This window comes from Anomaloglossus baeobatrachus, chromosome 8 (genome assembly GCF_048569485.1).
Source record: "Anomaloglossus baeobatrachus isolate aAnoBae1 chromosome 8, aAnoBae1.hap1, whole genome shotgun sequence".
NCBI lineage: Eukaryota > Metazoa > Chordata > Amphibia > Anura > Aromobatidae > Anomaloglossus > Anomaloglossus baeobatrachus.
The window spans coordinates 23,321,263-23,334,066 of record NC_134360.1 but is presented as its reverse complement, the minus strand read 5'-3'; the positions used below and the strand labels follow the sequence as shown (position 1 = coordinate 23,334,066).

General features: G+C 43.4%; 1 protein-coding gene across 2 annotated transcripts in view; it reads right to left on the bottom strand.

Moving 5' to 3' along the window:
• SYNPR (synaptoporin) overlaps positions 1–12,804 on the bottom strand; it is a 247,253-nt gene that overhangs the window by 42,737 nt on the left and 191,712 nt on the right. For both annotated transcript variants that reach the window (XM_075321368.1, XM_075321369.1), the window contains one exon: positions 1,149–1,347. In XM_075321368.1, the coding sequence (XP_075177483.1) occupies positions 1,149–1,347 (199 nt within the window). The remainder of the gene's footprint in view (positions 1–1,148; positions 1,348–12,804) is intronic.

Genomic DNA, 12,804 nt, shown 5'->3' with positions numbered 1-12,804 from the left:
GACTATAATAGGAGGAGTAGTCCTGGGGAGAGAGGAGTATAATGCCGGCTCCCCGGGAGCCGGTGTACGCTGGTAACTATGATACACATCGGGTAACTAAGGGACCTTAGTTACCCGATGTGTATAATGGTTACCAGCGTTCACCGGCTCCGTCAAGATCCCAGCATCGCAATGTTATGTCTGGCGCTGCTGGGATCGTGACGGAGCCGGTGTATGCTGGTAACTATGATACTTATTGGGTAACCAAGGGACCTTAGTTACTCGATGTGTATAATGGTTACCAGCGTTCACCGGCTCCGTCACGATCCCAGCAGCGCCAGACATAACCTTGCGATGCTGGGATCTTGACGGAGCCGGTGAATGCTGGTAACCATTATACACATCGGGTAACTAAGATCCCTTGGTTACCCGATGTGTATCATAGTTACCAGCATACACCGGCTCCGTCACGATCCCAGCAGCGCAAGGTTATGTCTGGCGATGCGTGCGGAGGGCCGGGGCCAGCGGTCAAAACATGCGGAGGGCGGGGCCAGGCCGAGGCGAGCGACCAATCCGTGGGGGGGCGGAGCCGAGGCGAGGCGAGCGGCCAATCCGTGCGGGGGGCGGGGCCATGGCGAGCCCAGCGGCCAATCAGCTTTGTGTCACCGTAAGGACACAATTTTGGAGCAAGACAGACAGACAGACAGACAGACAGACAGAATAAGGCAATTATATATATAGATTGTTATTACATCTTATAGATTCTACTACAATGGTCTGGACAATCCTACTGTTCTCAAGCCGCACCCTATGGAAGGTGCTGCAGCATCTACCCAAGGAATGAAGCCATAAAGCATCTATTGTTATGGACAGAATTATATGAAGATACCCAAAACTTACTGTGCTCAACATGTGCATAAAAATAGTATTTTTAATTTCAAAAATCCATCTAATCTCTATCTGTACATAGGTAGATGCAGATTGCATTTATACATAGACGCATGGAAAGTGGAACTGCCCTTTAAGTAACAGGACATTCTTGAAGATTATTGTCCTCTTTTTGATCATTATTCACAATGGGTGGGAAGCAGAAGAACAGCATTTTGTTACATTATTACAGTGTTACATTTTTCACTTGTTACAGTATTTAAAGTGACAGTACGACTTACAATTAGGGGCCCCCTGTTGTTTTCTCGATACTTATTCTGGTAGAAGATGTAGACGACGGTGGCGGCCAAGGAGTAGAGGAAGGCGAAGACGGCGATTGTGACAAAGAACTCAGCCGAAGAAGAAAAGTCTCCTATCAGCGAGAGGTTTTCTTTCCTCTTCCCTTCGCATGTGGGGACATCAAAGTTCACCTGATGCAATCTGAAAAAACAGAGAAGAACAGAATTCAGAGACGAGACTCAAATGCCACGAGGCGCGGAGGCATTTCTGATTCAATTACGCCTATTGCATTATTTGGTTCATACGGTGAGGGGCATGCATAATTTATAGGGTACACGGTGGCGCCTATTATTGGCCTAAATGTTACTCTTATAACAAAGGCTCTCACAAAAAGAAGCGTTTGGTTGCATCCTCATTAACGTCTTTGCAAGGAGACATTTCAGCCTTAAATTGGAGGCTTTTGGAAAGATTTTTTATGCTAATCAGTACAGGAGTTACCTAGAACAGTATTAAAAATAAAAACATTTATAGGCCTTAAAGGGAATGTGAAATTATCCAAAAATAAACTATAGTTTAAATCTAATTTTGTGTTAAATGTTTTGCAATCATTATTAGGAATAAAAAGTAGAAATCTTGCATATTTTCATAGCATTTTGCAGGCTCTAACTTATTGGGTTTTTTTCCAGAAAATTTACATGTACAATTTAGCCACAATGTATTGAAACATCTAATGAGAATGTGCAAACGTTATTGTGAAGGAAGGGGGAGGAGGCGAGCTCTGACATTGCTTATTGTGAATAATGGATCCTGTGTTATCAGCTGTGTATAGAGGAATTATCAATTGTTTAGGACGAGGAGGTGGTGAGCTGTGACATCACATACCGTCATATGAAAAAGTTTGGGCGCCCCTATTAATGTTAACCTTTTTTCTTTATAACAATTTGGGTTTTTGCTATTTCAGTTTCATATATCTAATAACTGATGGACTGAGTAATATTTCTGGATTGAAATGAGGTTTATTGTACTAACAGAAAATGTGCAATCCGCATTTAAACAAAATTTGACCGGTGCAAAAGTATGGGCACCTCAACATAAAAGTGACACTAATATTTTGTAGATCCTCCTTTTGCAAAAATCACAGCCTCTAGTCGCTTCCTGTAGCTTTTAATGAGTTCCTGGATCCTGGATGAAGGTATATTTGACCATTACTGTTTACAAAACAATTCCAGGTCAGTTAAGGCGGCTTTCACACTACGTCTTTTTAACATGCGTCCTGAACGTTCTTTTAACGCAAAAACGGATCCAGTGCAAATGCGTTTTCATTTCAATGCATTTGCAATGGACTCGCGTTAACATGCGTTCACCTGCGTTTGCGTGCGTTATAGTGAGGATCCAGCGACTTGCAGTTTTTTAACATCTTTCAAAAACGCTACATGTAGCGTTTTTGAGCTGCGTCCAAACACTGCAAATCGCTGGATCCTGACTAAACAGCATGCAAACGCATGTGAACGCTGGCATGCTGATAGACAGGATCCTGCTTGCTCTACTGAGCATGCCCAGAACCAGTCTGGCGTGATCAGTCCCTCTCTCTCCTACCTCTCTGTCTCTCCCCCTCCCTCTCCTCCACCTGAGAGCTGCGGACACTCGTAACCAAGGTAAATATCGGGTAACCACTTATCTTAGTTACCCGATGTTTACGTTGGTTACGTGTGCAGGGAGCCCGGCTCCTAGCAGCTGCAGACACTCGTAACCAAAGTAAATATCAGGTATCCAAGCAAGTATACCCGATGTTTACCTTGGTTACGAACCTCCGCAGTTGTAAGAAGCTGGCTCCCAGTCTGGCACGTTTAGTTCCCATCACTCCCGATCACATGACTCCAATGCCCGCCCCTAAACATCCAGTGACAGGATCCTGCAAAGTAACACATGCGTTTGCATGCGTTTTTTGCTGTAAAAGCAGGATCCGCTTTTGCAGCAAAAAAACGTTCAGGACGCATGTTAAAAAGACGTAGTGTGAAAGCAGCCTAAGTTTGATGGTTGCCGAGCATGGACAGCCACTTCAAATCATCCCACAGATGTTCAATGATATTCAGGTCTGGGGACTGGGATGGCCATTCCAGAACATTGTAATTGTTCCTCTGCATGAATGCCTGAGTAGATTTGGAGCGGTGTTTTGGATCATTGTCTTGCTGAAATATCCACCCCCTGCGTAACTTCAACTTCGTCACTGATTCTTGCACATTATTGTCAAGAATCTGCTGATACTGAGTTGAATCCATGCGACCCTCAACTTTAACAAGATTCCCGGTGCCGGCATTGGCCACACAGCCCCAAAGCATGATGGAACCTCCACCAAATTTTACTGTGGGTAGCAAGTGCTTTTCTTGGAATGCCATGGTTTTTTGCCTCCATGCATAACGCCTTTTTGTATGACCAAACAACTCAATCTTTGTTTCATCAGTCCACAGAACCTTCTTCCAAAATGTAACTGGCTTGTCCAAATGTGCTTTTGCATACCTCAGGCGACTCTGTTTGTGGCGTGCTTGCAGAAACGGCTTCTTTCGCATCACTCTCCCATACAGCTTCTCCTTGTGCAACGTGCGCTGTATTGTTGACCGATGCACATAGACACCATCTGCAGCAAGATGATGCTGCAGGTCTTTGGAGGTGGTCTGTGGATTGTCCTTGACTGTTCTCACCATTCTTCTTCTCTGCCTTTCTGATATATTTCTTGGCCTGCCACTTCTGGGCTTAACAAGAACTGTACCTGTGTTCTTCCATTTCCTTACTATGTTCCTCACAGTGGAAACTGACAGTTTAAATCTCTGAGACAACTTTTTGTACCTTCCCCTGAACAACTATGTTGAATAATCTTTGTTTTCAGATCATTTGAGAGTTGTTTTGAGGAGCCCATGATGCCACTCTTCATAGGAGATTCAAATAGGAGAACAACTTGCAAGTGGCCACCTTAAATACCTTTTCTCATGATTGGATACACCTGCCTATGAAGTTCAAAGCTCAATGAGGTTACAAAACCAATTTAGTGCTTTAGTAAGTCAGTAAAAAGTAGTTAGGACTGTTTAAATCAAGAAATTGATAAGGGTGTCCATACTTATGCACCAGTCAAATTTTGTTTAAATGCGGATTGCACATTTTCTGTTAGTACAATAAACCTCATTTCAATCCAGAAATATTACTCAGTCCATCAGTTATTAGATATATGACACTGAAATAGCAAAAACCCAAATTGTTATAAAGAAAAAAGGTTAACATTAATAGGGGTGCCCAAACTTTTTCATATGACTGTATTGTGAATGGTGGCTCCTGTGTTATCTATTATATATAATTGTGTTATCAGTTATAGGACAGGAGGAGGAGGTGAGCTGGAACATTGTCTATTGTGAATGGTTGATCCTGTGTTATCTACTGTATATATAGGTGTTATCAGTTATTGTACAGGAGGAGGTGAGCTGTGACATCACATATTGTAAATGGTGGATCCTGTGTTATCTGCTATATATAGAGGTGTTATCAGTCATTTTACAAGAGGGGGAGGAGGTGAGCTGTGACATCGCCTATGGGAATGGTGCATCTTCTGTTATCTACTCTATATAGTGGTATTATCAGTCATTCTACAAAAGGGGGAGGAGGTGAGCTGTGACATCATCTATTGTGAATGATGAATCCTGTGTTAGCTACTGTATATAGAGGTGTCATCAGTCATTGTACTGGAGGAGGAAGAGGTGAGCTGAGACATCACCTATTGTTATTGGTGGATCCTGTATTATCTACTGTATATAGAGGTGTTATCAGTCATTCTATAAGAGGGGGTGAGCTGTGACATTGGCTACTGTGAATGGTGCATCCTGTGTTATCTACTATTGTGAATAGCAGATCCTGTGTTATCTACTGTATATAGATGAGTTATCAGTCATTGTACAAAAGGAGGAGGTGAGCTGTGACATCACCTATTGTGAATAGTAGATCCTATGTTATCTATTGTATATAGATGAGTTATCAGTCATTGTACAGGAGGAGGAGGTGAGCTGTGACATCACCAATTGCAAATAGCAGATCCTATGTTATCTATTGTATATAGAGGCGTTATCAATCATTGTACAGGAGGAGGAGGTGAGCTGTGACATCACCTATTGTGAATGGTGGATCCTGTTTTTATCATAGAGGGGTTATCAGTCATTATCATTCTGGAGTCTGCTGAAAACTCTTCCTGAAAAGAGATTACTAATTTTATTTTTTTAACAATATGAAAAAAAATATATTGCCAAATATTGTTCAAAAATACATGTGGCATAAGCACCTGATTTAAACAATAGACCATTTTCCGATGACACCTTCTTTGTTATAGGGCAGAGTCAAGTTAAGGAAACCCAGTTATATAACCCGATTATTGAATTATGAGTTAATCAAGTGACCTCTATTTAGGATCCTGATCGACTGTCCACAATTGAGACTTAATACCGAGCTATGTCTCTAGCTGTAGAGGACCAGTCCTGTCCTGCAGACAATCTATAGCACGCTGACTGTAATGCTTAACCTCCCCTGAGGAGGCAGCGCAGGGAAACTGAACACTTATTGGCAGGTTTCGCCAGAGCTGATCATGGACGGTGTCATCAGGGGGACACTTGGTCATCAGGTTATGCTCAAGAGGACTTTCTAATAGTAAAGTGCAAATACACAACAATGGACGGGTGATTAGAAGTATTTATCCAATAGCTATTGATAAGTCTAGTATAGCCCATCAGTAAGTGATAGATAAGTGTCTGATCCCTTTGGATTTTGACTTTTCAATGTTTTTCCGCATTCTATTCACTTCTAATAATTAGCTGAGCTTCTCTGATTTTCCATTGTAGGGAAGCAAATTCATGGGAAAATGGTTTTATGATTTTTTTTACATTTTTTTACTCCTTCTCTCCAAGAAGAAATGACCGCCAAATGATGAAGCATTTCGTTTGTTAGTTATTGATTGGACTGTAGCGTTAAAAGGTGTAAAGGAACGTGTCAGATGCTTAATATCGGCAACTTAACTCCCCCATAACCCCCGGGACGTCATTAACCGATGCTTCTCGCTTTTATACATGAAGCCGTAATGTATATTAAACACTGAGCACTGGCCACATATTAATATTTCAATTGGTCTGACAGTTTAATGATGGAGAAATTCACCAACCTCTGTGTGAACGGTGACATGAATAATGTAAACAATATAACATAAATAAACAAACAAATAAAATAAGTAAAGATAATAAAAAGAAGGTAAAAGGTACAAGAAAAAGAAAATGTATCAACAACGGCTGCAGGAAATTCTGTCTATAGAATGTATCAATTATATTTTACAAAGTTCAAATCTTTAGTTTGAGAAGATAAGAATCAAAATCTACAAAATCTATTGATCCCTGAGAGTTCAGATCAACATTAAAGGAAGGAAGAAATGAAAATAAGGGTATCAATGAAAACGTCAACATGTCCCCGGAAAGTGGAGAAAAATAATGAGAAACTTCCATGTAGATTTTAGAGAGATCATGCAGATATCTCATGACACTGATTTCTTATATACTGTTTATTGAGCTCCTATTTTACAATAATAGTATTTGCTCCTAATTAGTGATGTAAAATCCGGGGTCCATATCAGACACCTAGTGTCCGTGCACGGACCCCGAACATTGAATTTTAAGGGACGTCCGTGTACTGTTTGGGTTCGGCCACCTGGATAAAAAAATTATTAAGAAAAGGCTAAATGGGGATTAGAACAAGACAGTTATACTTACCGAGTCTCCTGTGCGGCTGTTTCTGGGTCCGCTCATTAAATCTCATGCATATTCACTGCTTCCCTGCCTACCCTCTGTGACAGCTACACAGAGGAATCAAAATTGGGAGGTGTTAGTAAGGGCTAGGGGGCTACAAAAGGAAGCAAAATGGGGTCTAAAGCAAAACAGTAATACTTACCAAGTCTCTGCACGGCTGTCACACTGCTTCCATGTCCACTCATTAAACCTCATGCACATTCACTGCTTCCCTTCGCCCACCCTCCTTGACAGCATCTGTGATTGGCTACAGTCAGACTGCTGTCATGCTGGCATCTGTGATTGGTTGCAGTCAGACGGCCGACACCTGTGATTGGTTGCCCTCACACTAGCTGTCTGGGATCCCGGAGTGAAGTGTAAAAATAAATAAATAATTTAAAAAAATGGTGTACGGTCCTCAGTATTTTGATACCTAGCACAGATAAAGCAGACGGCTACAGGCTGTGTATCTTGGTTATGTATCAAAATACATGGGACCCCATACAGGTTTTTGTAACTATATAAATAATTAAAAAAAAACGGCATGCGATCCCCCCAATTTTGATACCCAGTGCAGATAAAGGAGACAGCTGGAGGTTGCAGCACTGAGTTTTGTGCATTATCTTGGCTGTGTATCAAAATATGAGTTACCCCAAGTGGATTTTTTTAATTATATCAATAATTAAAAAAATGGTGTGGGGTCCCCCCCCAATTTTGATACCCAATGAAGATAAAACAGACAGCTGAGGGCTGGTATTCTCAGGCTGGGGAGGCCCATGGCTATTGCGCCCTCCCCAACCTAAAAATAGCAGCCCGCAGCCGCTCCAGAATTGTTGCATTCATTACATGCCCTAATACTAGGCGCTTTACCTTGCTCATTCTGATTGCACTCGAGCGGTGGAAATCAGGGTAATATAAGAGGTTAGCTGTGATTTGTCAGACCCGGAAGCAGTGTAATAGCCGTGCGGACACTTGGGAAGTTTAATTGTCATGCTTCAATCCCCACTTTGCTTCCTTTAGCCCTTACTAACAGCATTTGATAACATGTAATTTTGGGCCCCTCAGATTTAAATGGGGCTCGGCGTCCGGGGTCAAGTTTGGGTTCAAGTCCGGTCCTGAATTCTGGGTTCGCCCATCTGTACTCCTAATCATTTAGATGTGAATTAAATCTATGCCTCAATCTAAGCCTTTTATACTCCGAGCGTCGGGTTTTATAGGATTTGTAGCTGATTGTTTCAGACAGGTTTATATCACATTTATATATTGCTAATTCCCTTCTGAGCTCATATATTACGATGCTTACATGGAATTCATTCCCTTTACCGTCTGAAATATTACATATCCCAAACTAGGTTATTTATTACTCCATCTACCCAATTATTTTTCATGGGTTTGACAACGAAAAATGAAAATTCTATTTTACTACTATAATAGTTACCTAATACTAGCAATATAATATGTTCTATATTGCAATTGCAGCTTGAAGGAAAATCCCATTATGACAACCTTTGGGTATATTCTGTATTATGGGCTTCATTCAGGAGGGGTTTCCTGCTCGGGGATACCTTATATTAGCCAGAACTGAGAAAACTATTTGACATTAGTAATCTTGCAATTTTCACAGTGGCCACTAGGGCGATTTTAGATTTATATTTGCCGTCCTTTCAGGACGAATTTTCATCAGTCTCCTTATCATCAAAGGCAAGATTACAATGAGTGATAACAACTCTATACATTACTGATAACATAGGATTCATCAATCACAATCTAATATATAAAGCTGAGTTTATGTGTGTGTGTATGATAAAGGGAAATAATTATTGTTTGGATGTGTTAGGTAATATACTAGCTGTTTTGATAGTTAGCCTGGATATTTATCAGGCGGCCTATAGCAACCAATCACAGCTCTGATTCTATTTTGTTACCGGTCATTAATAGGAGCTCGGATTAGTTGCTACAGGCTGCAAAGGACATTCTTAGTGATAAGACAGCTTATGTGTCAGCTAATATGATTTCAGTGGAGAGAGGGGGAGTGGGAGAAAGGGAGAGTGGGAGAGAGATGGAGAGAGGGAGAGTGGGAGAAAGGGAGAGTGGGAGAGTAGGAGAAAGGGAGAGTGGGAGAGAGATGGAGAGAGGGAGAGTGGAAGAAAGGGAGAGTGGGAGAAAGGGAGAGTGGGAGAGAGGGAAAGTGGGAGAGAGGGAGAGTGGGAGAGAGATGGAGAGAGGGAGAGTGGAAGAAAGGGAGAGTGGGAGAGAGGGAAAGTGGGAGAGAGGGAGAGTGGGAGAGAGGGAGAGTGGGAGAGAGATGGAGAGAGGGAGAGTGGAAGAAAGGGAGAGTGGGAGAGAGGGAAAGTGGGAGAGAGGGAGAGTGGGAGAGAGATGGAGAGAGGGAGAGTGGGAGAGAGATGGAGAGAGGGAGAGATGGAGAGAGGGAGAGTGGGAGAGAGATGGAGAGAGGGAGAGATGGAGAGAGGGAGAGTGGGAGAGAGATGGAGAGAGGGAGAGATGGAGAGAGGGAGAGTGGGAGAGAGATGGAGAGAGGGAGAGTGGGAGAAAGGGAGAGTGGGAGAGAGATGGAGAGAGGGAGAGTGGGAGAGAGATGGAGAGTGGGAGAGAGATGGAGAGAGGGAGAGTGGGAGAGAGATGGAGAGAGGGAGAGTGGGAGAAAGGGAGAGTGGGAGAGAGATGGAGAGAGGGAGAGTGGGAGAGAGATGGATAGAGGGAGAGTGGGAGAAAGGGAGAGTGGGAGAGAGATGGAGAGAGGGAGAGTGGGAGAAAGGGAGAGTGGGAGAGAGATGGAGAGAGGGAGAGTGGGAGAGAGATGGAGAGAGGGAGAGATGGAGAAAGGGAGAGTGGGAGAGAGATGGAGAGAGGGAGAGTGGGAGAGATGGATAGAGGGAGAGTGGGAGAAAGGGATTGTGGGAGAGAGATGGAGAGAGGGAGAGTGGGAGAGAGATGGAGAGAGGGAGAGTGGGAGAAAGGGAGAGTGGGAGAGAGATGGAGAGAGGGAGAGTGGGAGAAAGGGAGAGTGGGAGAGAGATGGAGAGAGGGAGAGTGGGAGAAAGGGAGAGTGGGAGAGAGATGGAGAGAGGGAGAGTGGGAGAAAGGGAGAGTGGGAGAGAGATGGAGAGAGGGAGAGTGGAAGAAAGGGAGAGTGGGAGAGAGATGGAGAGAGGGAGAGTGGGAGAAAGGGAGAGTGGGAGAGAGATGGAGAGAGGGAGAGTGGGAGAAAAGGAGAGTGGGAGAGAGATGGAGAGAGGGAGAGTGGGAGAGAGATGGATAGAGGGAGAGTGGAAGAAAGGGAGAGTGGGAGAGAGATGGAGAGAGGGAGAGTGGGAGAAAGGGAGAGTGGGAGAGAGATGGAGAGAGGGAGAGTGGGAGAAAAGGAGAGTGGGAGAGAGATGGAGAGAGGGAGAGTGGGAGAAAGGGATTGTGGGAGAGAGATGGAGAGAGGGAGAGTGGGAGAGAGATGGAGAGAGGGAGAGTGGGAGAAAGGGAGAGTGGGAGAGAGATGGAGAGAGGGAGAGTGGGAGAAAGGGAGAGTGGGAGAGAGATGGAGAGAGGGAGAGTGGGAGAAAGGGATTGTGGGAGAGAGATGGAGAGAGGGAGAGTGGAAGAAAGGGAGAGTGGGAGAGAGATGGAGAGAGGGAGAGTGGGAGAAAGGGAGAGTGGGAGAGAGATGGAGAGAGGGGGAGTGGGAGAGAGATGGAGAGAGGGAGAGTGGAAGAAAGGGCGAGTGGGAGAGAGGGAAAGTGAGAGAGAGAGAGTGGGAGAGAGAGTGGGCGAGAGAGAGAGAGAGTGGGAGAGAGAGTGGGAGAGAGAGTGGGACAGAGGCAGACTGGGAGAGAGTGAAAGTGAGAGAGTGGGAGAGAGAGAGAGAGTGGGAGGGAGGGAGGGAGAGAGAGGACATGAAACTCTGCATCCTACTGGGGGAAGAGGAATCAATGGTGGAGATCGCAGCCCAATATGTCACCACATGTCATAAGCTGAGGGGAACATAAGGCCCCTAAATGGACTATCAGAGCCCAAATTGTGCCCCAAACTCCCCATAACCCTGATCCCTTCCCACCACACTTACTATATTTCTCAAGCTTTGGCAACACTAATTGTATTTTGGTCCTGCCAATAAAGCATATTTGAATTTGAATTTGAGTGGCAGAGAGGGAGAGAGAGAGTGGTAGAGAGGGAGAATGGGAGAATAGCAGAGTGGGAGAGAGTGAAAGTGTGATAGAGGAAGAGTGGGAAAGAGAGAGAGACTTAGTTACTATCCTGGCAAACGCTGGGTACTACTGCTAGTATATATTTATAATTAATTACAATATACTCATAATATAATATCGATACATATACTGTATATATATATATATATATATATATATATATATATATATATATATATACACACACAGTACAGACCAAAAGTTTGGACACACCTTCTCAAAATATGTCTTATATTCTAGGTTCTTCAAAGTATCCCCCTTTTGCTTTGATTACTGCTTTGCACACTCTTAGCATACTCTTGATGAGCTTCAAGAGGTAGTCACCGGAAATGGTTTTCCAACAGTCTTGAAGGAGTTCCCAGAGATACTTAGCACTTGTTGGCCCTTTTGCTTTCACTCTGCGGTCCAGCTCACCCCAAACCATCTCGATTGGGTTCAGGTCTGGTGACTGGGGAGGCCGGGTCATCTGGCGTAGCACCCCATCACTCTCCTTCTTAGTCAAATAGCCCTTACACAGCCTGGAGGTGTGTTTGGGTCATTGTCCTGTTGAAAAATAAATGATGGTCCAACAAAACGCAAACCGGATGGAATAGCACGCCGCTGCAAGATGCTGTGGTAGCCATGCTGGTTCAGTATGCCTTCAATTTTGAATAAATCCCCAACAGTGTCAGCAGCAAAGCCCCCCCACACCATCACACCTCCTCCTCCATGCTTCACGGTGGGAAACAGGCATGTAGAGTCCATCCATTCACCTTTTCTACAAAGACACGGTGGTTGGATCCAAAGATCTCAAATTTGGCTCATCAGACCAAAGCACAGATTTCCACTGGTCTAATGTCCATTCCTTGTGTTCTTTAGCCCAAACGATGAGAAGGTGTGTCCAAAGTTTTGGTCTGTACTGTATATATATATATATATATATTTTAATTTTTTTTTTTACATACCGGTATATACTGTGTGTATATATATATATAATATTTACACATTGCATATTTATTGAAAAAGACAGGTCAAGAGAGTTGAAGATTTCATCTGTAAAGCATAAATATCTGTAGCTCAGTTAAGGTTAATACAAGGGAGACTCTAGAACTGTGAAATCCGGATATATAATCAGCTCCTATTGAACTGTCACAAAACTAAATGGTGGCATTTAGCCGCATCGTTAGGTTTGTCCAGAGACATCCCTAAAACATCCAGGAACGCCCCAAAAATACCATCTTTTGGACAAGGTTTGCATAAACCCTGAGTCTCAGATCACGGGATTGTCTCAGTAAAATCAAGATTTAGAAGCCTGGAAAAGATGAGTGACAACTTGTATGGGGGATATAATGACTCAACGTTCCCAGAAACAGATACAATGAGTAAAAAAAATATATGAACTCTAAATATGAAACTTTATATTTCAGCCTCGTGGATGCAATGATATTGTCTCTCCTCATAAGTGATGGACTGTGTCAGTAATACATCATTCCCTTTCAGCGGCTTTTTCAAAAGCGTCAATTCAATGGGGGCTGCATGCAGAGACCTCTGCGGGTCCTTCAGGGAACATCTGGCTACAATGGTCGTGTGATGCCAAGAAGACGTTAAATACATTATAGCAATTAATGATCCTGCACGCTCAGTCAGAGGGAATATGA